Source organism: Magnolia sinica, chromosome 13 (genome assembly GCF_029962835.1).
Source record: "Magnolia sinica isolate HGM2019 chromosome 13, MsV1, whole genome shotgun sequence".
Taxonomy (NCBI): domain Eukaryota; kingdom Viridiplantae; phylum Streptophyta; class Magnoliopsida; order Magnoliales; family Magnoliaceae; genus Magnolia; species Magnolia sinica.
This window is the reverse complement of record NC_080585.1, coordinates 41,528,265-41,553,941: the sequence shown is the minus strand read 5'-3', so window position 1 is coordinate 41,553,941 and position 25,677 is coordinate 41,528,265. Positions and strand designations below refer to the sequence as shown.

The following is a 25,677-nucleotide window of genomic DNA, read 5'->3' as shown; positions in this document are numbered from 1 at the left end:
GTATGTACATATATAAGATTGCCACTACTCACCCATCCTTCAGTATAGTTACTCAATTTGGTCATGGTCACCTTACACCGTCTTGGTAATTGATGTGTGTTGATGGCCTATTTACCTGGATCATTGCTCATGCCTATCTAAGTAAGGTGTCACTCCCTATTCCCCAACAATTTGTTGCTCGGATGTGGTCGTGATTCAATCCCTTAATTGGCAAGTTCCTCGTTCCTTGCAAGGCTCCTCGACCTCTTCACATGGTTCGCAAAGGGTGAGGCCGACCTCCTTCAGGTTGAGTTGTGCAATGCTTGCTAGCTTTTACATCGTCAATCATCTCGGCGACATCCATCAGTTTGGTGGTCAACCCCAGGGTGGCCTTCATTTTTGTCTCTAGGGCCAAGCATGTTTAGCCCTCAACCTCAAATAATCCAGTGGTTAAGATTCTTTAGAAAAATGTTGAAATGAAGGAGCAACTCAATGCCATAATGAGAGTTTAGCGTCAATGTCACACAACATCATGGTGTTAGAATTTAGGGTTTGGAAAACTATTTGAACTAAATAAAATGAAAATAAGAAAATGAGAAAAGTCATTTGTTTGTAGTCATTTGGCTTGAAATTGAATTTACCCTCCTTAAACTGCATCCCAAGTACAATAAGATTCTCCGAGCAATCGACCTCTAAGATACAATGATTATCACCCGGTCCCAACGGTGCACTCACTATACATGAGCTCGAGCCACTCGCAATCTTAACCTAAACTAGAAAGCAAAAATAGACCTTTTCTTTTCTTTTTTATTATAAAAAATTAGATCAGAAAAACTCTATTTATAGACTTTGAGTGGACACCCTTAAGAGTGTAGAGACACACTTTCATAAAATGTTGCGACTGTTGGGTTTAAACCGAACTAGTGTGACACTTGGACCTAAATCGACACGACTTTTCAAAACAATAGGTGAAAAGATGCGACCCTTTGGACTTACACAAACAAATACATTTAAAAGAAAAATAAAGGAAGGGATGTAATCCTTCAAAACTTATGCGAATATACACATCCGTGCATGTATGCACACGGCCACTGCCCAACATGGCTCGAAATTTTGAAACACCAATTATTTTAAAAATAATTTAAAATACAACACATAGTTCCTCCTGTTGTCCCGCTTGCAGATCAAGAATAAGTACCTGATCAATTTTTGGCAATGTTGCAATCCAACGGGAAACAACCCTTGCACCAAGAAGATAGGTTGTGCGTCCCGTAACGATACTCGGATCAAAAGTTATGGCCAATTTATGGTTCACCTTCTTTTTGTCCAACCATACTAAGAATGTATCTACGCCATGTCCTACATCGGACTCCTCCACTTGCAAAACCTTATCCTCAAGTTACTCAAGGGACTTCACTCATGATACTCAAATAATTTCTAGCACCTATGTTTATCAGCCTTAGTCTTGTACTTTGTATTAGGCAGTTGAGTTGACACAACACATGTACTCATGCTCTCCTTGACGTGACTCGTATAGATCAGTTACTCCACTTATGCCTGTAAGATCATGAATTCTTTTTAATAATGTGAGCAATTAAATAGACTTACCTCTGAGACAAGATCAATGTGGTTTTGTATATTTCGCATGAGAGGTAACTTCTTAGGAAGTTCATTAGGCACAATTACTTTGAACTCCTGTAATACTGCATTAAAATCATCTAGTATGTTCACGGGCTCCATATCTTTGTCATTTTCAACTAATACATCTACATCTTCTTTTCCTCATAGTGTTTGATGAAATCTCATTCAGTTACGAGAGATTGTTCCTCCACTTTAGAAGTTTTAGGTTAATTCACCGTTCCCATAAGGGTGAGGATAATCTTTCTACAGTCTTTAATAAATATAAATACATTATCACGGCCTTTATGTGTAGCATCAATATTATATTACCATGGTCATCCAAATAATATATGACAAGCTTTCATGTCGACTACGTCACACATTACTAATATTTATTAATGGAAAAGGATATACGACATTGTTTGGCTACCTCTATTTGTTGATCACCTTGATCCATCCAATCATGTGTGGAGGGGGGTGTTTTCTTTTTCAGTTACAGCTTTTCCACCATCGTTTTTTATACGAGATTCTCCCTGTTCCTGACATCGATAATCACATTATAAACTTTTTGGTTTATAGTGCTCATCGTTCGAAAGATGTTGTTATGTTGTAAATCTATATCTACTTTTGGCATGTACAACAACTTTCTCACGATCAAAGTAGTAGCCTACGATTCACCATTATCAGATTATGACTTGCAATTCATTACTAGTGTCGCACTACAAACATGATGACCGCAAGCTCCATCACCGATCTTATATTGCTTATTATTACAAACATGGACCTATCCAGTTTCTTTCGTCAAATGGTCGATCGTTGCCTACAGTCCTTGCATGCCATGCCAATTCTCCCGATGGAAAGCTTCAAATGCCACCATTGTTATAAGATTATTCCCTGTAGCACCGTTCATTGGATTATTGCCTGCACCTTTGTTTGATGACATCGTCTCGAGGAAAGGCCTCGCTTTGATACCAACTGACCAAAGGAAGAGCATGAAGGGATAATGAGAAAGATCACCGTCTTCCTCAAGTGATTAAAACCTTGAATCGACGAGGGTATTTTCTTTAATCCATAAGAAAAAAAAAAAGAATTTTATTAATTAATAGTTGTCTAATGTGTATGTGCCCTAATTACACCATTAATAAAGAAAAAAATTAGTAATTACCAAAAATAGTAAAATTCTAAGTCTAATAAAAGTTCTAATTTTAGTAAAACTCTTCTAGAGCCTAACTTCTAAAAATAAAAATTCTAAATAGACTTTTGCTAGAAGACTCCTAGCATAATTACAAGATATTTCTTTAAAAATAAATAAATAAATAAAAATCTAAAACTCTAAAAATAAGAAAATACTATAAAAATTGAAATTACTAAAAATAATAATTTTTCTTAAAATTTTAGTTTTTAAGCTATAAGGCATGTTTTCTTGCAAAATGTATAGATGTGACCCACTTTGTGGGTCAATTTACCCTAGATGGCCCATTATAGTAATGATTGATAGGTTGTGCATCCTATATAATGATACTTGGATAAAAAGTTATAGCCAATTTATGGTTGACCTTCTGGTCCAACCATGCTAGGAATGTATCTGTGCCATGTCCTACATCAGGTGCCGCCTCCTCCTGTCACCTGAAATGGCTCGAGACAAACGGTGGCTGACATGCTACAGGAGTGCGAATGCGAGGCTAACAGCAAATTCATTTTCAAGATACCATATTCCCTGTGGTAGATGCAGTGGCCTTCTCGGCCACCTTCAAAACGGTCGTTTGCGCCGAACTCTATGCAGACAAGGGACCAAATACACTCTTTTTCTTACCAATTTCATCTCATCCCAGAGACCTGAGTATACATGGGATTTTACATATACAACACGGTGGACCTCACAAAATTGGATGTTTTACGCCCTGGTTAAAACAGGTGTTGCAGAGAGGATGCTGGTCCTCCAAAAATCAGACTATTCTAAATCTCAGGTGGACCACAACCCATGAATTTACAGGTCTTAAGCATGATTTTACAAAGTTTATTTAGTATGCATGAGTAATTCTAACCTCTGATTAGTGGGCCTCTGTTTGTTGAATTCAGACTATTGATTGCTTTTCATTTGACCATCCATTAAATTCCTGCAGATCAGCTGTGCTTATGAAATTGAATTGGTTTTAAGTTTCAGTGTAGGAATGACTAGTTCTCAAATGATAAGCCACCATGCAAACCATGCTTGAACAATTGCTATTCTCCAACGCCCACGAAATTATCATGGGGGCCCATGAACTGCCGGGCACAACATAGTTCAAAAACCCAAAAACTTGATTTAACTCGAGTGGTAGCAGGGTATTTACCAATAATGATTTTGATCAGCACAAAAATCTGGAATACTTGGATGGAAGGCACAGATCAGGGCCAATGGACCCCACAGATCATGCTGGTTAGTCGGACATGGGCTAAAGCAATTGCCTATATTAATTGATCATTTGGAAGAGTTCTAAAACCAATTACAAACCCAAAACAGGGCCACTGTATCAAAACCAAAAGCCTTTATCATTACGCATACACCCCATGCAAATGACAGTTCTATAAAGTTCATCATAATCAAAACTGGCCAACTTCACAGGAAAAAATTAAAAAATAAAATAACAAACAATAATGCCAGCCATTGTTAATCATCATCATCATCCCCGGCATCTTTCCCATAGATGGCCTCCTCATCTTCCGCCCTTTTCTCTGCAGCTCTCTTTTCCTTCCGTTTTGCCTCCCTTGCTGCAGAATCCATCCGTACCTTGCCCATCACAGCACTGAAGCCGGGGATTGACCGGTCTAGCTTGCTGTAGACTCTGTAGCTGAGGCTGTAGAATATCCTAAACATCCTCTGCACAACAGAATCAAAGCAAGATATGTCAAGGATCCTCCAAATATAAAGCGGCAAACAGCAGTCAGATCCTGTATCTTAGCTTCTTTCTGGGCAAAGTATGGAATGATTATCTTCGAAACTTCAAAAACGTGTTAATCTATCAGACAACCTTCAATATTATTGTAGCGTGTAAGGTTTTAACTTTCATATGCATGCAGTCAGAAAGTGTATAAATGGTAAGTTCCACATTACGTGTTACAATCCAAACTTTACGGTTGAAATCATGTCTTAAGCAATCAATCGGTGAACAACTAATGAACAAGTGAAATGAAAAATACTCAGCTGTCCAAATTCAACAAATGAGTGTTAATTAATCAGGAATAGGATTGTCCAATCTGATTTTAGGGTTATGTACTCCCTACAGTGGGTCCCACAATTTGTTTGGTTTCATTCAAGTTACATGCATGCCACACGTATAATTGATGTGTGGATGTGTATGACTGTCATACTCTGCTGGTGTATTAAAATTGGTAGCGTCATGTACTACTTCCACAAGTTGTTCTGGTAAAGATGGTTTCTATTGAAGTTGTTGGTTGATTCGCACTTTTCCAAATTATAAAACTGAAGTGAAAGCCAAAACGCTTGTAGACAAATGACTCGCAGTTCCTGAAGTTACCTATTGAATAAGGTAACTATGGCTCAGACACAGCTGAACGCTCTGTCCACCCTGTGATTGGGCTCTTTTTGAAATTCACGTGTTTTAACGAATCCACCTGCTCTCTAGACACCTCACAAACTATAGTATGATCAGCGACTGAATGTAAGAAATAGCATTGGAAATGCCAGAGTCCTAACAAATCTCTCGTTACGTAAATGGGAGAGGACCTTTCTAGACTACAGACTACTTGGATGGGATGGATGCAGAAATGTGTTAGGTCAGCAAAAGATACGGTACTTGTAAATGGCTTCCAAAAAGGGTTCTTTGGTTGATCTAGAGGGATTAGGTAAGCAGATCCCATCACCATTTCTGTTTGTTGTGATAGTAGAAGCTCAACATAAAACTTCGGAATGACCAACAAGATCTGATAGAGAGCATTAGGGTGGCTCAAACAGAGTTCGAGATTCCCTTTTGCAATCTGTGGATCTTGAATCTGAGAGGGACTAGGGAGGATCTTGAATCTGAGATTCGATAAGAATCTTGGGTTGCATTTTTTTGGGTAATCATCAAGGCGACCACAAAAATGCAATCACTCAGGTCAAAGGGGGAGTCCTATCCATGGAGGATCATGGATTTGGTAAAGGTTTGCAATATGTGGCACAGATTCAATTTCATTTGCTCACATTCCTAGAGAGATGAAGCAGTGCAGGTAGAATTAATCTTCTCATCAAGTATATGCATTAGAAATGCAGATAGACTTGGGCATTCCAATGAAGACATTGATGGCCCAGTGCCCCAAACAGCTACCAGGCCGTTGATGTCTTCATGAGAAGGCCTAATTGCCAGCTCTCGAACAGGGAGATGGCCCCCCCAAAAAAAAAACCCACAAGATCACTACCTTCCTGCTGACTATTTATCCTCTGTTGCTCTGCATGAGAGCTATGCTGGATCTTTGATTCTAGACTTGGAGTTGTCCTACCTGACCCCCACCAGGTCATACCCCTGGATTTGCTTCCAGAATTGTTCTGCCATGGCCAACGAGATGCACCCTTCCAGAACTATAGTCATCCCAAGGAGATTCTTTGGTATATAATGTTAGGGGGAACCATGGTTCTCCCACCATAAGATGAAAATTGCTTTCCAAAATCCAATATGTATGCCTCAGATGTTTTAAGGGAGTCTCTAATTCGGTGGGATCCATAGTGTCCAGAATTCACTATTACATCACTGAATGGCCTGTGTTTAATTTTCATCCTTCAGCGTGTAATCTGTTTTCAGAGGGAGATTAATATCTCGCTATCTCAGCGGGTTCTCTCTTTTGTTTTCTTTTTCCAAATTTTAATGAAAGTGACTGTTATCTCTCAAAAAAAAAAAAAAAATGTATGCCTCAGGGATTTCAGCTGCCAGCTCTGCAGACAACACGTCACCCGCATCAGCTACCCTCGGGATTATCATTTGCTTCAATTTTTTTATTTTTGACAGCCACCACTGCATCCACATCTTCTCCCAAAGATCTGTTTGAGTACGAAAAATCCTACTAAACAAGGGATCTTTTTGCAAATACAAAATCTTTGGAATTCATTGGACATGTGCCTCACTCGGGATCTACTCAAAAACTCTTTTGACCATATTCCTGACTTTCAGCAGTGAATTCCCCATACAGATAGAGGCACCTATCAAAAGGATACTCCAAAGGCTTCGGGATCGAGGTCTTGTTAGCCGAAGAAGACCATGGGCAATCCATGTGGCCTGCTTGAGAACGTCAACAACAGAGACATCATAAATCAGTCCGCGGACATCGTGATAAGTCCTCTGTCCTACTACAGGTGCCCTGACAACCTTTACTAAGTCCGAACGATTGTCGGCCACCAGATCCGCTGGTCTGCTATATTTACCCCAGCCCACAAGCACAAATCCTTGGCGCGGAATATAATCCCACAGTACCCCAAAGACTCAAATATAGTCAGTGAAGAAGGTGGTAAGACCCCTGCAGAGTTCCCCAACAGCATAGATCTTGGGAAGCTCGGACCCGGTCAACGATCCGAACAAGGAGCACTCTAACTACTAGTCTATACCCTGAATGGATCCCACTGGAGACTATCTGAGACAGATGTTGCCACCACGTCCCGGATCTACGCCACCTATGCCCTCATCTCCCCCTACACTTAAAGCGAGATGGCCACACCACCTTCAAAAACCATTCTCCTCCCCTTGTGGAGCAGAGAATAAGATGGTATTACATGAAACTGGAATTGCACTCTCCTGGGCTGACACTGAAAACCTGCTTGGATCGCGTAATGAATGTTGAGAACTGAGCTAATTGAGTATGAGAGGCATCCCCAACTTGCATCTTGATCACCTACCACAACACCACACCAACGCCCACGAGGATCTTGACTCTAGCAAACAACAAAAAACATTTCCAATAACACTGGATCTCTATCTAAAACCTTCCTGAATCAAAGACCAAATCACAACTAGCACAGAGTCAGTCCAGGCGTGGACTGGGGTTCTGAAAAGCCTAATCCAAATTCCACCATATAGGGCACCACTGAGGGTTGCCATTTTTCAATCCTGGAGAAAGCCAATATGCCTTCTACATATTGGCCATCCCAATAGAGATTTTTCAGAGATAGAATCTCTAGTCCCCTCTTTCATCCAGCTAGGAGAAATGTCTTCAAAGGGCATCCTCCTTTGGCCATGGTTTCATGGATGAGAATCCCCAGGATGCTATCGTCTGGATACAGGAGACGCCAACTAGCCCCACGCATGGATAGAACATCCCTGTAAGATGCACCCTTACCTTGGTCCACCGTCCGCAACCCACCGAGCCTCCAACTCTCCATGGCTCGTTCTTCAGGAGAGTTTAACTGCCCTCTCCATGTCGACTCTTTCCTGTATCCAGCATAAGCCTCAGTAACTCGTAATATCCTGCCATTCATCACTGGGATACTCTTATGGGCTGTCTTCATGTCGAGACCTCATGAACCCAAAACCTCTACTTAGCTAACTATCCCAGGTGATGAACACATTGGTAATATTGCCGAATGAGCCAAATATCTCATGCAGCTCTTCCTCAGATAAAGAAAATGGAATTTTTCGAACAAACAGGGAGAAGGGACCCCAAGACTTAGCGTTCCTCGAGAGTTTTTTCCAGACCAGGATCCAACCCTCCCTGTCTTCCTCTCCTGCCTCTCCTTCCACCCTTAACCCATCTTTTAATTAATGGTGTTAGTTCAGCTAAGTTTCCTTTCCTTCATTCCAGTTTGCTACCTCTGGAGGCATTCTAGATTACACCTGCCAGCGGTGACGGGAACCCAGGAAAGCCCTACTGGCAAGAGGATTGCGTATAAATTTTTTATTTTTCAGATTTCACAGTAACCATTTGAGGAATGTAATGAAACCTACAAAAGACAAAATCAACAATTCCCCTAACCAATAAAACTATTAAACTAGTTAATCAAAATTCTCCAGATGGCCCACATATTGATCTCTTGGAATCATTTCACCAGCAATCAACCCTTGTAAGAGTTGCATACATAATGATCTATATGAATTCAAATTCCTTTACTGTTTGTGTGTATTTTGCTGCACTTGCAAACTTTCTATATGACATCGAAAATCCATATATGTGGTTTAACTCGGTATGACTTTTCTGTCTCTCCCCCCTCCTCTTTCTATTGATCAAGTATTGATTGTTCTCTTTCATTGTTATTCTTGAGAAAATTAAGAACTGCCAATTCATATAACAGTGATTACTGCAATTATAAGAAGAAAATTTTAGCAAGATGTGAACTCAAACTTCACTGTAGAAACAAGTACATAGATTCAACTCAAATAGAAACATTACTGAGCAAAAGAAGCAGCAAACTACCTTGACATCCTTATTCCAATTCTTGATGTAGGGAGGACCTGTTGTGAATGAACCCAATGGTTCGCGGTACCACTCCCCATCGTATGTGATCTGATCCATTGCTTGCTCTATGCTTAGAACCTCCCACGGCCTTAAACCAGGGATAACTTTAGCTAACTGCTTCCTGTAATGCATAAGTGATAATATAGCTTACCTCAGTTATCAGACAATGACTAAAGCTGGAAGTGCCATCAAGAGAAGTTTATCATAAATGCCACTATGACCAGAAAAGGCCAGACATTGATCAAATGTAGCCAAGAAATAATACAATTAGAAGGGAGGGAAGAAAATCTTGATCCATCTCTTAGTGGGAGAACTCTCACACATTCAAAGGAAAAGAAAATCAAAGGCCAATAAGCTTGTGAACCATAGTATCAATTGTTCCAGCATGAGAACACAATACAAATAAAGTTGTGATACTGATTCCCAACTTGAACTTTACATTTCTTAGTAACCTTCTAACATTCTGCTCGATCAAATGAGGAATTGTGTGCTTATGAATGTTTGTACTCATGGGCAGTAACCAAATGTTACATCATTTGCAAGCATGCGAAACTCAGCATGTCAAGATTTTTAGTAGTAGACGATAGAAACTATAAACAACTAATATTATTGTAGAAGATAGTAACAGAAACAATAAACCAATATTATTATACCAATGCCAAAACCATCAAGTCCATATTTTTATGGACTAGCATGAAAGCAAGATAAGAAAGATTGATTGGTGTCAATTTGTAGCAACAGAGTAGATGGTTTAAGAGATAAAGTTCATCTTTATTTTTAGAATTGTATGTGGTGAGATTTCAATCATATATGACTTCGCCAACCTTTTGGACATGAGCATTTCAACATTTTCCATGGTGAAGACTCCTCAACAGAATAAGAGCATCCTAAAGCTTTTCTTTTCATGCTTTATAAACAATCGAAAGGAACTTAAAGCCTTCGTCTCTCCTCTTATAAATACTGAAGTGATAGTCAATTGGCCTGCATCATCATAAGTTGGTGTTCCCCAAGGTGCACAAGTGATGCAAGTTCAGATTTCAATAGCCTACTAATCCAAACTCAACGGTACATGAAAATCCAGAGTTATGAAATAGAAGCAGAGCAAAACAAGCTCAAATTCTTAATCAGATAATTGGTCCAGCAACAAAAACCCCAAATTCCTTGAAAACCCTAACAATTTTGTAATTTCAGTCCTTTAATTGCACTCATCCACTAATAAATGGAAACTTAGCTCATAACAACTCTCGAACATACAAGAGTCTCAGGCTCCTAGAACACACGCACGTACGTGCACACACACAACCGCCTGCCCACCCACACATAACTATCCAATTTGGGCTTTCTACAAATAAATTTTCTTAGCTTGAAGACTCCAAAATCTTTTCTGAAAAATAGTTAAAAATCATCTTAAACAGTGATACAGAAATTCCCTGAGCAGTTTGGTCAATCCCCAACCTTTAAGTAAAGAAAGGTCAAACAGAACCCTTGAAAAGAAAAGAATTTTAAAAAAAATAAATAAATAAAAAATAAAATAAATAAATAAAATCATCGTCATCATCATCTAAGCCTTATCCCAATAACTTAGTATCAGCGACATGAATCTTGCTCCACCGTTCCACTATATCAAGGGTCATACCTTGCCATAGGACATCGAGTCTTTTCTTACTACCTCCATCCAAGTCCTTTTGAGCCTTCCCTTTGCCCTTTTGGAGCCTTCAACTTGTGCCAACTCATTCCTTCTAACTGGCACAGTTCATGGTCTCTATTGCACATGACCGTACCATCTAAGTCTACTTTCCTCATCTTATTACGCCTATTGGTACCACTCCTAAGTTCCCTCGAATGCATTTATTTCTAATTCTATCCTTCCTAGTATTGCCACTGATCCATTTCAATATCCTTATTTCAGCTACACTAATCCTATGAGCATGTTGTTCCTTAACTGCCCAACATTCTATGCCATAAATTATGTCGGGTCATATAACTATTCTATAAAAATTTCCATCCAGTTTGAGTGGTGCACAAGGGTCATATAAAACTCTAGCGGCACACCTCTATTTCTTCCACCCAGCTTGAATTCGATGGGCAACATCCTTCTCAATCTCTCCAAACATGAATTATTGACCCAATGTATCGAAAGTGATCATTTTGGGAAATTTCTTTGGCAATAATCTTTACTACTTCCTTGTTTACACTCCTATTGTTAGTAAAATTGCACTCCATATACTTGTTTTAGTATGCCTAATTTTAAATCCTTTAGATTCTAGAGCACCCCTCCATAAATCTAGCTTTGTGTCTACACCTCCCTCATCTTGTCAATCAAAATTATGTCATCTACAAACAACATATACCATGGGATCTCTCCCTACAAATGCCTCGTTAACTCATCCATAACCAATGCAAAAAGGTATATGCTTAATGCTGACCCCTAGTGCAAGCCAGTGTTTTAAATATCGACAATATCAGCCGATAAATCCCATGATATATCTTGTATCCCACTAGTGCGATATGAAATGCACAGGTAGTACCGATATATCCCACCTATCCGATCTAGTGATCATTTTCATTCATGTTTTTGTTGTAAATCATGTTCAACTAGTGTCAAATGGTTACAAATCTATGATTCTTCATGTTTCCTATGAAAAATCATGGATTCGGAACTTCTATTTCGAGATTTGGGGGAGATGGATCAAGCTGTGGAAAATTGACAAAAATCAAAATTTCTCAATTTCTCGCAAATCAGTTGCAACCTTTGTATCCAAACACAAAATTAAAAATGTATGTAACATGATCTAGTGATTCTTCTTTTGCTTTTGAATGTATTGCTTGTGTTTCCATACATTTCTTACATTTATAAATTATATAAATAGACTTTGAATATACTTGCATCAATTCAGTTGGAAAGCGCATATATTAGGACCCCATATAAAGGAAACCCCCATTACGTGCAATTTTTTATTTTTATTTTGTAACATTTTGATTTCTAAGTGTGTATTGATGTCTTTTTCAACAATCCCGGAAGTTTCATTGAAAAATTCAACCAATTTCCCAATGTTCCCATGTTTCTCGACAACAACGATACATTACACGAAACAACCAATATATCCCATGAGATAACCGATATGGATCCAAGGGTGCGTCCAAGGGTGCGATACATTACGTGATAACGATATTTAAAACATCGGTGTAAGCCTACAATAGTTGGGAATTCACTTCTCTCCACTATTAGTCCTCACATTTGTTATCGCTCCCTCACACATATCCCTAATAATATCAATATATCTTCTTGAAACTCCTTTCTTTTCCAACTCACACCAAATTAGCTCTCTAGGGATTTGTTAGAGTAGATTAGGGTAATCTCACTTAGATTAGGATATTTTCTTTTATGTTAAGAAGGGTATCTGTTAAGATCCTATAGATTTTCCACCTCTTCTATATATTCACGTTGTTCTCAAAGAAATAAACAAGTTACAATTTCCACAATGTAGTCTCTTGTGATTTAATATTGGTATTAAAGCGTCGATTCTGATCTACTGTGTCTCCACCATTGCCGCCCTCCATGCGCACCGTCGTCAACCTAATCCCAAGACCCAACGTACATCTTTGTCAACTTCATTGTTTGACTGTTGCACCTCGTTAACTTAGCATCACCAGTTGAAGAATATCCAAACCCATCTCCCATCAGCACTATAACTAGAACGTAGCCTAGATCTAGACCTACTACCCGACCACATTGTTGTTGCACATCTCAAGGCCTCCGCTGTCACCACCTTGCAACTTCACCTATTTTGGCAAAATCCTTGTTACATTCTAGTACCCACCTCCATCGTCAAAACCTCTTCTCGTCTACTGCAACCACCATCATGATCTTTCGAACCCATCTCTGTCATCCATTAAAACCGGCAAGATCCACCACATCAAGATCACCCATCACCATCAGAAGACTTCTATGATATGAACCTGCACGTCGACATTGGAACCCAAATGCACGATCTGCCAGCCAAACCCAAACCCATCACTGTCTTCCCCAGCAATGAATCTCTGCCACCACTGATGATTGTGTCACCCTCTTCCAATGGCCTTGCAATCTCTAATTGTTGTCTTCTCCACCAAATCTGACACTGCCTCGAGGCCTCTATCGTTCCTCTGCCACATCTTCCCCATCTCCAACAACCATTATTTCTTACACCCATCTCATATTAGCGCTTCTCCATCCCTCTCTAATGTCGGATCGAGAACTGGAAGCCCTGTGTGATCATCATCATCACCGCCACAAATCAGATATGTTTATTTACAAGCCAAAGCAATGTCTCATCTTCTCTAGCGCTCTCAAAATTCATCCTAGTGACCATAGTTAGCATCATATGATCTCTTGCAACACGTTGTCGTCTCATTCGTCGCGTTCTTGCTCAAATCGCACTTCCGTTGAATATTGGAGCCGCCGGCTAACGGGAAGGATCTACCCAAACATAGGCACCTTCAAGCTTAAGCACAAGAATCACATACAAAGTAGAAAGAGACAATCTAGAAATTTTCTTCAATTCAAAGGTTCCTTCATACTACTCATGATAGGCCCTTTTATAAACTTTAAAACATACATATATGGAAGATTCATAATGTCATTTGACAACCAATGACTTCACAAAAATGGAAAGGCAGTAAAGAGATACCTAAAGGATAAGAATGCAATCAAGAAGTTTGACCAATTGATTATTGCATAGCTAGCTAATTGATTTTGCTAAAAAGTTGCCTAAATAGGAGGTTGAGCCTCCTTGTTAATGGACTAGCCACGAGGCTTAGGCTTGGACTTAATGGGCCTTAGCCTGGCCCACAGATCGAGAGCCTAATTCAGCCTGCATCAATTCTCCCCAGCTTGAAAGAACTCAGACTCCGGCGGGTTAATGGCCTAATATTGTTCATAAAGGTCAGGAGGTCATCCTTGCCAACGAACAGAAAACTTTTGGCAACCACCTTGGCGCGTGGAGACAACCTAGTCATCAAAAACATCAATGATCATGTTTGTAGGTAGAAAAATAGTTGGAAGTGTGATAGCTTGTTCCTCGATACCATCATCAATATGGCGCTCACAATAGATAGAAAGATCGTCCACATTAAAAGTAGGATTAATAGGAAGATCTAAAACATAAGCATTGACAATAATCTTCTTTATGATTTTAAACGGTCCCGCGTTGTGAGGATGAAGCTTCTTTGAGGATTTGGGGATAACCGTTCAGAACGAATATTGGCCATAACCATGTCACCTTCCACAAATTCAACAAAACAATGTCTTATATCCAGTGTTCAAAATATCAGTATTGTGTTATGTATCGCACCCTTGGGATACAGATACGCATCAGTCATCACACGGGACATATCATTTGAATCGCATAATTTATCACACTTTTTGGGAAACATGGAGAAATATTAGAAAAACGGTTGAATTTTTCAATGAAACTTCAAGGATTATTAAAAAAGACCTAAATACACACTTTTAAATCATAACATCTCAAAAAAGAAGAAGAGTGCACATAATAAGTTTCCTTTGTATTAGGTCATAAGCTATACGATGTTTAATTGAACTAATGCAACTATATTTAAATTGAATGCATGATATTTATAAATGTATCAAAGACATGTATGAAAACACAATCATTTCATTGAAAAGCAAAAGAAGTAAAATTTGAAAAATATAGTTGTGGCTTAGATCCTTATAAAGTTGCGCGGTGGCTCATAATCATCGTCACCATCTCGACGGGGTTAGGAATAGCATCCACGCCATGATGTAAAGGTCTTATCCATGCTGTCCATCCCTATTTACAAATCATTTTAGGGTATGAAACCAAAAATGAGGTAAAACCAAGGCTTAAGTGGGCCACAAAGTGGTGATTGAACGGCCACCGTTAAAAACTTCTTGAGAGCTGCAAAAGTTTATAATGAAGCTGATATTTGTGTTTTCACTTCATCTAGGTCTACATGACCTTATAAATGGGTTGGATGGTAAAAAAACATCACAGTGGCCCCTAGAAAGGTTTCAATGATGGGTGTCATTATCACCGTTGCTTCCTTTGGTTTGGTCCATTAGATCTCTAGACTTGTTTCATTTTTTGGATCATGCGGCAAAATGATCTGAGAAAAGGGATGAACGGCATGGAAAAATCCCTTACATCATGGTGGACCCCACAGTTCCTGCCCGGACGGAGTATGGTGGGCGGGGTAGGACGCAACCCTTCTTCCGCGAAGAGGAGCTCGAGTTGCACACACGGTTCAAAGGAGATCAAAGTTAAATGGGCCCCATAATGATGTGTTAGTTTACCCACCCCGTTCATCCATTTGGTGAGACCATTTTAGATGTTGATCCCAAAAATGAGTCATATCCAAAGCTCAAGTGTACCACACCACAGATAGCAATGATTCTCACCGTTAAAACATTCGTAGGGCCCACCATAACATTTATTTTCCATCCAATCTGTTCATAAGGTTACACAGATCTGGATGAAGAGGAAAATCAAATATCATGTTGATCCGAAATTTCCGTGACCCCCAAAAGGGTTTCAATGGTTGACGTTCAATCCCCCACTGCTTTTTACAATGGTCCACTTGATTTTTGGATGTCTTATCTTTCGATTCAAGCCTTACCATGAGCTCGTTAAGAGGACGGATGGTTTGGATATAACTCATACCTCATGATGGGACCCACAAAGCTAGGTGACGTCAACACAGGTGGCGTGTGGCATACGGAAGCGGATTGCATACCGACTAACTCAGTACGCTAAACTCAATGGGACCCACCTAGATTTATGTATTTTATCCACTCCCTCCATCCATTTTAATAGATAATTTTAGTTCTTTAGCCCATAAATGAAGCACATCCAAAGTTCAAGTGGACCAAACCATAGGAAGTAGTATTAATTGAACGTCTACCGTTGAAAAATTCTTGGGCGCACAGAAGTTTTGGATCAAGCTGATACTTGTTTTTTCCCTTCATCCATGTGTTAGTGATCTTATGAACAGGTTGGATGACAAATAAACATCAATGTGGGCCCTAGGAAGGTTTCAACAATGGAAATCATTATTCCCACTCTTTCTTGTGGTACGGTACACATGAGCTTTGGATATGATTCAATTTTGGGCTCAACCCCTCAAATGAGCTGGAAAAATGGATGGACGGCATGGATAAGCCACATACATTCAAGATGGCCCAATAAAGATTACTTAGTACCAATTGTGGTACAGTACATGCTACACCAACCAATCGACTTTCGTGAAAAAGGCACACGGAAAGCCTTTCACACGAAGTTCGTGCACTGATGTGGTAGGTGGGGTCCACCTTGATGTTTGTGAATGATCTACCCCGTCCATCCATTTTCTAATCTCATTTTAGGACATGCCTCAAAAAATGAGGGGGATCCAAAAATCAAGTGGGCCATAAGAGAGGGAAAACTGGGGAAGAAGTTTTCTTCCGTTGAAACCTCCACCTTGATGTTTATATGCCATCCAACCCGTTTATAAGGTCATTCCCACGGGGATAAGCGAAAACACAAAACCTTTACGCCTTACACAACTTTTGTGGCCTTCAAAATATTTCTACGGTGATGACTGAATCCCCACTGTTTCCTTTGGCACGGCCCACTTGAGTTTTGGATCCCTTTCATTTTTTGGTGCATGCCCTAAAATGATCTCGCAAAATGGATGGACGGAATGGATTTCTCACAAACATCAAGGTGGACCCCACCTATCATCCCAGCAGCACTGGACGTTATATACTGTGTCCATTCATTTTGCGAAGGGTCGAAGCCCATTTTATTATTGGGAAGCAGCCGAGCAGGGAGAGGGTTTCGAAATTCCAAAACCCTAAATCCCCACAAACCCCACACCCAAATCTTAGATTTTTCTGATTTTCTCTGATTTCGGAGAAAATCGGCATTCGAATGGCCCATCAGAAAGCTCGGGATATTCCGATTTTTTATGGTCAAGAAGGAGATTCACTCACCTACAAATGGCGCGACGCTCTTATTCGAATGGCCAACAAGTGAAGCTTCCGATCAGAGTCAACCCCTTTTCAAGTACCAAATCCACCCTCTTGAAAGTTTTTTACTCCTTTTTTCTCTGATTTTGTTGAATTTTTACGATGTTTAAGTACAGCGCTATCGGCAAAAAAATCGCGATAGAAATAATATCGCACAATTTCTAGTGATATCGTGCAAGATGTAGGAATATTTGCCAATATTTAGTGATATATTGATCGATACCAGCAATTTCTTGATTTTTCCCCTAAATATCTTTCGGATGGTTTCGTATCGCTAGACTGTGATACCGATAATATCAGCTGATATATCGATCGATAGCATCGATATTGCGAACATTGCTGATATCTGCATGTTGCTTATAACGTTCATTACTTGCAGCGATATTGCATCAAACTTCGCCATGCACCTGCTGCATATGGCGAATGAAGTCATTGGCTTCTGTGTTTAGTTTTGACTCTATAAGTAGAGGACCAAATCTATGACATGCTGGATATCTTGTAGCGGAGGCAACTCCTCAAGTTGATCATTAGCGACCAAATCTTGAAAGTCATGGAGTATGAATTTGACTTCATTAGGAAGAGGCTTATCTTGATCATTAACAAGCTCACACACCTGTTTTGTGATTACAACGAATATTACGGCTTTCTCCTTGCTCTCTTCTTCAAACTTCCACATGGTGAAAACATAGGAGTTAGGAAGGGCAATTGACTTCGAATGGGGGCGTAAATGGATATGACGTAGGCTGCAATAGGAGAAGGTGGATTCAATGACCTCATCATAAGTATGTCTGTTAGCCTCACTGTTGCTTTGTACCTTTCAATCAAACAACCAGGGTCGACCAAGAAGAATGTGAGTGACACTCGTTGGAATTATGTTACGCCAAATATCGTCCTCATATATGCCAATTGTAAAGAACGTCAAGCATCTTCAAGTCACGTGGATGGCAGTGTGACGAGGACATCACTTCACATACACCTTTGCGTATGTATCAGAGGAAGCGAGCCACACTGATTTCCCTGTGGCTAGGCGGGTACCCGTGATCGTGTTGAAGACCCCATGTGCATGTGTGAGCATCTGGACGACCCCACACTAGGAAGATGCACATGAGTTGCTTTATGGAGTGATCCAAACCGTTGAAGGGACGTGACAATCGAGTCGTTGGATCACATGATCAGGCCATTGATCGTGAATCGTCCACACTAGTTTTTCTTAGATTTTATCAACTTATACGATTTAGTTTTGTTTATGTTATGTTTGGACGCCATTATGAGTGTTTTTAGTTTATTTTAGTTAGACTAGGGCTATTTTTGTCAAAATTCACAAAACATGGTGTTTATTGTAATTTTCAAACTTTCTTGGAGTTATAAAAGAGGGTGAGCGTGCAACCCTCTCCCTCAATGGATTTTGTGATTTGTAAATTAAAAAGAGAGAGGCAGAGAGAGAGAGAGAGAGAGAGAGAGAGAGAGAGAGAGCTCTTGCTTTCTTCTTCTTCCATCTTCATGAGATTTGAAGATACTTCCATGTGATTTGGAAGGGATATTAGTGTGAGACTAATCTTTATCAACGAAGGTCCGAGGTCTCCATGTATCCCCACATCATCGTCTATTTTTCCCTCCATCTATCCCCTCAATGGATTCTCCCATCCTAAACCTTCATCTTCTCCTAAACCCGTCTTTCCTTTACCTATTTACAATCCCAAACCCTAAGAGACTTCACCCATCCATCCCACACCACACATGTGACTGTACAACCAAACGTGTGAACCTTCCGGGTAAGCCGTATGGCCACACCTTATCCTTTTTGGCTTCCTTTCACCCTTAAATCAAAACCCTCTTTCCTCTCTACCAAAACCCTAAACCTAAGTCTAGAAATCCCTAACTATTCTAGATTTCCTAATTTCCTATAACCTTAATTTTACCCTAGGTTGTATTAGGTCTTCTACTTTGAAATAGACTATATACCCTATGCTAATTGGATGTCCCTACATCCATTAGATCCTAGTTTCCCTTTATATAATGATTTTGTGTGACAGTGATGGTAACTTAGGCTAGGATTAAGCATGATGTTCTCTTGGTTTTCATCATATTTGTAATGATTATGGCAACGTCTGTGTCCTTTTGTTAATTGTCTTAATCCTGCTACTTGATCTCACATGTTATTTGGTTCATGCATCGGTCCTACATAAGAGTGTCATCAACCCATGCAACCTTGTATGGTTTTGAATGCCTTTAGATTGGCAATTTGAGTTTATCAATCACCTCTTGAAAGACAGTGTTCATTGTACTACTACTATCAATGATCATGTTACATAATCTAACTTGGCATTTTACCCACGTATGGAAAATAGTGGTCTGTCGCTAATCTTCATCTTCCTCCTTAGTGATGGTAAAGAGCTGATGTATGATGATAAGAGTAGGGCCTTCAACCTCAGCTTCAACCACAGTTTCAGTAAGGGGGTCCTCTAGTTGTGATGTAAGTTCTACATAGGGTTGTTCCATCTCAATGTACACGTCGTAATATCCATGGATGTCTAGGTAGTAGGGATCTTCCTCATTACCGTAGTAATGGAGGTTCCTGGCTTGCGAACACATTAGAAAAGTGCCCCATCTGTCCTTTATTCTCCTCTTGTTTCTCTTATTATTTTACTTTCTTTTGTTTTTCCTCTTCTGCCCTTGGTTCTAAGGATATTTTATGTAATTTGGGGCATCACTAAATATAAATAAGAAGGGGTATAGACGTCTAGCCCTAGTTAGAGTTCTTTCACTGCTAAAGGTTTTTTCCTCTTAGACACTTTGGAATCCATTTACACATGTAAGTTGACAAACAAACCATTACTTACATCCTTCGTTTTCAAGGACTAACTGACATCATTCTCTCAATCAAAAGGAACTCAACCTAAGTTTAGAATGTTGTGCCCATGGTTTTGAGAATTAGCTAGATTGGGCTATTATAAAATCAATTGCTGGTCCACCTAGTGGGTACCGGATGTACTAAACACGTGTCTAAATCATAAAAGAGGCTATAGGACATACTATAACAATGGTTGCAGAAACGTGCTATAGTACTTTTGGTTCCTTTTTTAGGATACTTAATGGTTGGAAATTTTATAGAATCCGGTAGTTAAAATTAAGTCTAAATTAGAGAGAGAGAGAGAGAGATTAAGAATAAATCCAGTGATTCCACCTCCATGTCATTTATGCACACATGACATATATGGACGAGGTAGCAGTCAAGATGCCTGGTGTTCCCATAGGAAACAGTGCGTATTAATCGTCCATTGTAAATTAAAAATAAAAATTTAATAAAAAATAACTCTGCAGGACCACTTTGATGCTTATTTAACACCCACCGGGGACATGCCGTGATGTATACATTGTATCAACACCACCCATCATGTAGCTCATTTGTTATATGGTATATTTGTGTCTTCCATCTCATGACCATTTGATGCATGTATTTTGTATCACCACCACTCATTAACCATAAGGCCCACTTAGGGGTACAACCATATGATCCCAATAGTAGAAAACCATGTTGGGCCAAAGCCACTAATGGAATATCTATCTTGTGAAGAATGAGTTGTAATTGTGAATACAAATAATGCTCGTGATTATAATAGCTATGGATAATATTAATGATGTTAGTGATTATGGTTTAATAGAAGTATGTGATTTGATATCTTGATTAACATTGTTCTACTTTCTAGCATGATAAATTCATTTACTTAAACATGCTGATATTGATCATACTCATGCACCATGGAATGATGGTACATGCAAGTGTACCTTAATACATTTGTCCATGCGTAAGATGTGTCCTTTACAGTTTGGTCACATGACCGTGGATTGTTATAGTTGATAGTGGCACATGATGATTATATGTGATTTTTCTAGCCTAAGGGTTAAGCGGACCTCAAACTCATGGCCTTACGTGCATACTATATGCACTTGAACATATGCCTTAGCATAATTGCTTGAATTCATGTATAATCATGACATATATGATGATGGAAATACTATAGTGGTGTCGTATAACATGAGTTGGATCTTGATGGCGAAATGTGCATCTATGATGATGACTTGAGTTATCCTAAAAAGGGACGGGACACCAGAAGTGCTTAACAGTAGGGGTAGATAGAAATCACTTGGGTTGAAAGTCCCTAAACCCCGATGCTAGCAAGGGACGCCTCACTGTCGGGCCGAGTTGATACATGGGTCATGGATTTGACTCCCACTGACGAGGTCGAGTTGAGAAAAGGTGGGACCAACCTGCTCGAGGGCTGAGGTGTAAACAGGGATCAGTCTGACCCGCCAGCGAGGAGAAGCGCAAATGAGGTCCGCTACCGGCGTGCTGGGTGGAAGTCCACCAAAGGGCGGGTATGCGAGGTTGATTACTGGTGCCTTGTGTGCATGGGTGTCAACCACGGTGTTTCCTGAGATATAAAATTGTCGTGATATGGCATGATAGCATGGCGATGATTATGTGATTACGGATACGTGTAATATGGTTATGGTTGTGGTAACAGAGATGTGAAAATATGACTTAGCAGTTCTGGTAGCATTCATTCTAGCATTATTATGATGCTTATGTATTGCATTACATTGCATTGATATTAACATCATACCTTACATGCTACATGCTTTTTGGCATACATGATTTCTTCATTACATATTTATTTTGTGTGAATGTATGACACACCGCACACAAGTGTACTCACTGGGCTTTAAAAGCCTAAGCCTTCCTTTTATAATTTTTCAGGACAGCACCGGAAGCAGTAGTAGACAACGCCTATGACATGATTTTTAGACACTGCATTTCCAATTCATTTTAATGGATATATACTGTTGGGAAACAGTTACAATGTAAACATATTGTATAATGAAAGCGGATCATTTTGCTTGTGTTGGAAATGCAATCTTTATGCCTGATATCTATAAGTGTGTGTGTGTGTGTGTGTGTGTGTGTGTGTGTGTGTGTGTGTGTGTGTGTTCGGAACTTGGTGTGTGGGCACTGAGTGCTAAACTCGGAGTTAGACGCAACGCAAGCTAAATCCGGTTACTGAAAATCGACCGTACAGGAGGCCGGGTTTGGGGTGCGACAAAGGGGGTATCAAAGCATGAGCTTGCAATTACCTGCGAGCAATAATCAGTTAAGAGAACCTAGAAATTTGAAACTAGGATTCCTGGTGTGAGAAACTAAATGAAATCCGGATCCCTAGTTAAAGGAACCTAGAGACATGAATTTAGGATTCCCAAGCTTGAGAACTTAGCAAAAAAAAGGGGGGGATCCAAGCTAGAGAACTTAGAGACTCTATACTTAGTACCATGGTGTGCATGTTTGATGAAGATTGTTTATGAGCAGATGGTGAGTTTGAATTTGAAATTTTCGAGGACAATTGTAAGGGGGGTAGTTTTGTAATACCCCCAACCTGATAGTACTCGAACCATAAACCCCCAATTCTGTTTGCGGGACGTTCAGCGTTTTGGCAAGACCCAAACTAAGTGCGCTAGTACACATCCGAGTGAAAAGAACCTCAAGGACCTAGAACCAACATCAACACAATCGTGCCATCGCTACAAGTCCATCGGTACCCCTCGTGCACCATTACGTGCATCCGATCGCGAGATATCGTGCGAGAAACCCAACCTCTCTCAAATGTGAAAATTTCATATCCCAAAAATACTCTTACTTTTCTAGAAGCTATTAGGGTTAATTAACCCACTCTTTATTAGCCAAACGATGGCTCATCATAAGCTAAAGAATCATCATTAAGAGTTAACGAGGTAAGTGTAACTTTTTACATGAAAGTCAAAAATATCTCTTTAAAATAAGGAGAGATGAACACCTCATCATATTTTAGAAAATCATGAAGTGTTAATCAAGCACATATTAGACCCATAAAATATAATATATTGACATAAAGCATGATATATTAACGAAAAGTAGGAATAGATAAAAATAATAATAAAGTTGGTGACATGAAAGTCAACAACACATATCTTGAAATAAAGAGAAGCATGCCACCTCTTCCCTTACTTTTTCATAAAATTAGATGGGTCGTAATTGAAAGGTGTTTAATCTACCCTAAACTATGAACAAGAGAGACAAATTGCCCTTGGGACACCTAAGTGCTCAATTTCATGCCTATATAAGGACATGGCCTTACTCATTTTTGGGACACCTAAGTGCTCAATTCCAGCCACACTTAATGAGTGAGAGAAAGAGAATGGTGGTGGACCATGGAGATTCAAGACATCCAACACTTAGGCCAAGGTGAGTAAACCCCCCCTCCCTTCCACTTAGTCTTTTGATTTATTTTTTTTCTAAATGATAATGATGATGTTAATGAGAGTGATGATGATGATGATGTGGGATCCACTGACCGTGGGATCCCACTTGTGTCAGAATGCAATCCAAACCCTTCCTTTGGCACCATGTATATGGATGAAGGAAATATAGAAAAAAGAAATACGTTGGAGCCAAATTCCAGGTGGGACCCACTGATCGTACGCCTCACCATGAAGTTTATTAGCCATTCAACCCATCCATATGGTCATCAGGACCTGGATGAAGGGACCATTTCAAAATCAGATTGTCCAGAACCAAGCAGGCCCCGCTGTAGACCTGTTGTAATGTTATGTGGAATCCAAACCGTCCACTTTGTTGTAATGGTCAACTGCAGCCGCTGCTGCAATCAGCGTGCAACAATGCACCTGTGTTCAGTCACTTGCTAACACAGTCACTTGCTACCGTTGCTGCTGTAATAGAGTCCAGAAGTTGGGGCTACTGGAGGACCCCACCATGATGTGTATTTTGTCCAACCATCCATCCAATGCTTACAAATCATTTTAACATAAATGACCAAAAGAAAAAAATACCTGACAGTTCTGCCCTCTAGTGGACCACACGTTACGGATTGAATTACCACCGTTAAAACTTTTCTGGGGCCACATAATTTCTGGTGTAAAGGGGAAAAAATAATATAAAAATATAAAGAAAGAGAAAAACAATCAAAAGCATGAGAGGACGTCCTTTCTCTGGAATGGGATGTCTAGAGAGGAATGTCTTGTCCCTTTATACCCCCTTTGTGTTGTGGGCCACACCATGGGCACCACCATGATGTTTGCATTAGATCCACACTGTTCATCACATTTGGCCAGCCCATTTTAGGTATAGGCTACACCAAAAAAAAAAAAAGTTTAAAAATTAGAATGACCCACGTTTCGAACAGTTCTCACCACATGAAATAGTGGTGATGTACACCCAAGATCTAAACCTTCCTACAGGCCCACCGTGATGCACATGAGCGCATCCGAGCCTTCCATCGGTTCACCCAGCCCATTTTAGGCTATGGGCCGCAAAGTGAAGCTAATCCAAATTTCGGGTGGGCCGTCCTATGTGAAACAGTGGAAATCGAACTCTCACCATTGAAAACTTCTTTCGGGCCTACCATCATGTATTTGTTCTATCCAGGCCATCTACCTTGACCACCAGATCATTTTAAGGTATGGACTAAAAAGAAAGAAGAAATCAGGCCAATCCAAACCTTAGGCGGGCCGCGCCACATGAAACAGTGGAGATTGAGTACTTAACATTAAGACCTTCCTCTGAGCCAACCATGATTTATTTGTTTTGTATCCATGCCGTCCATGGGTGAGGCTATGGACCCACTTTGGTGTGGGGTTTCACCAACTCAGTCCATCAAGGGGACCCCGCCCCATAGGAAACAGTGTGTATTGATTGTCCACCATATTTAAAAATAATTTCTTTTTTTTTTAAAGACCAAGTGGAAGGGAGGGCGGGTGTGCTCACGTTGGCATAAGTGTTGGATGGCTTGGATCTCCATGGTCCACCACCATTCTCTCTCTCACTCACTGAGTGTGGCTGGAATTGAGCATTTAGGTGTCCCAAAAATGAGTTAGGCCATGTCATTATATAGGCATCGAAGTGATTAGGAGAAGAAGTTCTAGATTTTAGTGAGGTGGAGCCCTCTCCTGATTCCAAGGGCAATTTGTCTCTCTTGTTCATAGTTTAGGGTAGGTTAAACACCTCTCAATTATGGCCCATCTATTTTTATGAAAAAGTAAGGGAAGAGGTGGCATGTTTCTCCTTATTTCAACATATGCGTTGTTGACTTTCATGTCACCAACTTTATTGTTTTTTTTATCTATTCATATTTTTTGTTAATATCTCATGTTTTATGTCAATATATTATATTTTATGGGTCTAATAGGTGCTTAATTAACACTTCATGATTTTCTAGAATATTGTGAAGCGTCCCTCTCTCCTTATTGTAAGGAGATATTTGTGACTTTCATGTAAAAAGTGACACTTACCTTGTTAACTCGTAACGATGATTCTTTAGCTTATGATGAGCCCTTGTTTGGCTAATAAAGAGCGCGTTAATTAACCCTAATGACTTCTAGAAAAGTAGGGGTATTTTTGGAATATGAAATTTTTGCATTTGAATGAGGTCGGGTTCCTCGCACGATATCTCGCAACCGGACGGGCGTATCGGCACACGAGGGGTACCGACGGATTTGTAGCGATGGCACGGTCGTGTTGATGTTGGTTTCAGATCCTTGAGGTTTTGTTCGCTCGGATAGATACTTGCGCACTTGGTTTGGGTCTTGCC

At 39.9% G+C, this 25,677-nt stretch overlaps 1 protein-coding gene across 1 annotated transcript in view; it reads right to left on the bottom strand.

Moving 5' to 3' along the window:
• Positions 1-4,035: 4,035 nt before the first annotated feature.
• The window catches only part of LOC131223654 (protein TIC 56, chloroplastic), a 40,996-nt gene continuing 19,354 nt past the window's right edge, over positions 4,036-25,677 (bottom strand). The window contains exons 4-5 of the mRNA XM_058219106.1: positions 8,974-9,136; positions 4,036-4,459 (exon numbers count right to left, since the gene is read on the bottom strand). Coding sequence (XP_058075089.1) covers positions 4,250-4,459; positions 8,974-9,136 — 373 coding nt within the window. The 3' untranslated portion in view covers positions 4,036-4,249. The remainder of the gene's footprint in view (positions 4,460-8,973; positions 9,137-25,677) is intronic.